This window comes from Vollenhovia emeryi, unplaced genomic scaffold (genome assembly GCF_000949405.1).
Source record: "Vollenhovia emeryi isolate VEMERY1.0 unplaced genomic scaffold, V.emery_V1.0 DF944108.1, whole genome shotgun sequence".
Taxonomy (NCBI): Eukaryota; Metazoa; Arthropoda; class Insecta; order Hymenoptera; family Formicidae; genus Vollenhovia; species Vollenhovia emeryi.
In genome coordinates this window covers 1-2,691 of record NW_011962258.1, presented here as the reverse complement: position 1 = coordinate 2,691, position 2,691 = coordinate 1, and the positions used below count along the sequence as shown (strand labels likewise).

The window sequence follows — 2,691 nt, the reverse complement described above, 5'->3', positions numbered from 1 at the left end:
TTAACAAAGAACATCTATATTTACAAGAGTCTATTTATAGGTATTTTTACAATAATATGAAACCAGCACGGCGCACCAGGTTTCTAAACTCCGGTCGCGAGCGTTAAGGAATCAAGTCCGTAAGAGTAAGCCGAAAGTAGAGCGGGTGTCGTATAAGCGGTTGTGTTAGCGGTACACAGGTTGGCGGTTTTCTCAGATAAACTGAAGAACGAGAACTCGACTCGATGGTCGAGTCCTGCTTGTTTTATAGAGGTTGGAGAATCTGCTTCCTACGCATTGTTCGCCAATAGTTTTGTGGCAAATTTTAAGTTTTGAGGTGACCTCAGGGCGTCACACGCCATTGGAAGCCGAGAGGTCCCTTCGCGAGAAGGCTCGCACTTGCCATGCGCCTGGGAAGACGGCGTCGCGTGATTGGCGATCAGCTGATCGGAGCGACGCGATGCGCAGGCTTGTTGCGAGATTGAGCGAAACGTTGGTTTCGACGATCGTTGCGGTCGTCGTTAATAACAGGTTTGTGTCATGAGCGGCAGGAAATGAAGGTGAAATGCTTGGTTCTCCGGTGGATCTTTCTGGAAAACAAGCGGAGCAAGACTCATGACACAAAATGTTATTCACGGCTTACGAAGATGCTTTGACGCTCAAAGCATTACACGCGTAATCACGTCTCTCTCCTGGTGAGAGCACGGCTGCGGGCGCCCGCTTTTATTTAGCGCGATTTTGAACATGTATCGTTAATTAAGGGGGGAAATCCCTGTAAACAACGTGTTTTTCAATGATTTGTTACAAAAAACTGAAAGCATTTATTGCAATTCCTGAAGTTACATATTAAAGTAGACGTTAAAATGTATAAGAAAAAATTGTTTATTAATAAAAACAAAATGGCGGCGCTACATCTGACCAAACTTGTCTCCTAAGATTTGCGCCGTGCAACGCCCAGGTCCTTGTAGTTATCTGAAATCAACAAACCAACATTTTCCATAAAATATGAAATTCTGCTTTGCATGAACCTAAAATTAACAAAAAAAGTGAAAAATAAAAATTTGAGGACAAAAAGAAAAAAAATACTTTTTTTCATAAACAAATTGTTAAAAACAATATTTAATATCACAATTTTTATAAAATTTTAGGTTCATGCAAAGGCCAATAAGTTAAAGAATATCTGTAAAATTTCAAGTCAATCGGTTGAAAACTTTTCGAGTTATGCTGCACGGCGCGGAAAAAAACGTGTTTCGAGAAAAACGATTTAAGTTTTCGTTCTTGAAAAGTAGAGTTTAAAGTGATTTATAAATACCAAAGCTTAATCAGCAATGCCAGGACCATAGAGCAAGCCTTCTACTTCAAGGAAATCACCCATCTCTGCTGTTTTCTTCTCTTTTTGAGCAGTTCTGGCCTCTTTGGACGAATTTAATGAGCGTAGATTTTGTCTCTTCACTCGATTGGTGTCGTACGAATCTGCGAACCTTTTACATTCCAGGCCAATTGGCAGTTTCAGATCGTTCATGACTCTAAGGACAAATGAATATCCATCATTGAATATTCCTGCAGCTAAATATGCCGCAATTTCTATTATTTTTGATCCACAATTCAAATGTTTAGGTGCTAAACGCCACTCAGTCACATTAAAAGATTCGTTATCGTTTTGAGTGAAACCGCCAATGCAACGCTCCAGTAGATCGTCTCGTGATAAATCTTCGTATATCGGAAGAATATTCTTTTGTAAAGACTTCTGGGTGTAAAGGGGCTGGATGTTTATAAGTAGCTTTGTTTGCTTGAGCAGCGTTGTACGCACACCACGAGTAGGCGCCAGTGGGACAACAGTGATGTTGCGGATTTTCATCGGTCGAGATCAAGTGGTAAAACGTAGCCATTATTTCTTTTTTCATGTTATCTTTTGAATTTGCATTTCTGCGTATTGCAAGGCCGTAATATTTTGTCAATTTTTTAATTAAAGCATCAGTCAGTTTGCCTTTGCCGCCAAGTTTTGCGGTTTTTTTCACATTTCGAAAGCGACTTCCCATTTGCTTTTCCACATGGCCCACACACTCACTTTTCATAACTGCAATATCTTTATATGGCTTAGCGTCTAATATAGACTTGAAAGTTTTTGTATCGCCATCCCCCACGTAATTAGTGTAACGAACACCAAACTTTTCTTCAGAACGGCGAAACATTTCGAGATCGGCGTCAACCTTCATCTTTCCCGCCGAGCCTTTATGATTGATGGAACAATTCTTCATGTGATTTTCGCCTTCAGGGTCGTCGGCGTTATTTTTGAAAGGGGTGCATGCATGGCAATAGCTACTTTTTACTACCAAATCAATCCCACACAGCAAAAAATATCATAGAGATATCTGGAAGATATTTAAATATCACAATATCTGATTGACGAAAAACTATTCAGATATCACTCGGATATCTGAGAGACGTCTTCCAGATTCTAAAAAACCATGATAATTTCATCTGATGATAATTTCATCTGAGATATGATATCTGATTTCATATCAAATATTAGATATATATATTTTTTTAGAATCGGATTTTATATACAGGTATTACAGAATAGGAAGTGATATATAAAATATATTTTTCAAAATAAATGGTTTAATAATAATCATTTTACATGTGTTATAACAAATTATAATGATTTTATCTTGACGCTCAAACATGCCATTCTGCGTTAAATAAAATATC

General features: G+C 38.4%; 2 protein-coding genes across 2 annotated transcripts; both read right to left on the bottom strand.

The window, feature by feature from the left end:
* Nucleotides 1-1,098: 1,098 nt before the first annotated feature.
* Nucleotides 1,099-1,844, bottom strand: LOC105564113. Its single transcript, XM_012016257.1, has one exon. It carries the CDS (start codon nt 1,835-1,837, stop codon nt 1,298-1,300), a length of 540 nt encoding a protein of 179 aa, XP_011871647.1. The 5' UTR covers nt 1,838-1,844; the 3' UTR covers nt 1,099-1,297.
* Nucleotides 1,839-2,569, bottom strand: LOC105564118 (the record flags this gene model as incomplete). The annotated part of the gene is made up of 1 exon (XM_012016270.1): nt 1,839-2,569. A coding segment is annotated over exon 1 (399 nt), but the record flags the coding sequence as incomplete, so codon positions are not given.
* Nucleotides 2,570-2,691: the final 122 nt, after the last annotated feature.

Coding starts and splice junctions, on each gene's coding strand:
- LOC105564113 (XM_012016257.1), bottom strand. CDS start 1,837: ATGAAAATCCGCAACATCACTGTTGTCCCACTGGCGCCTACTCGTGGT.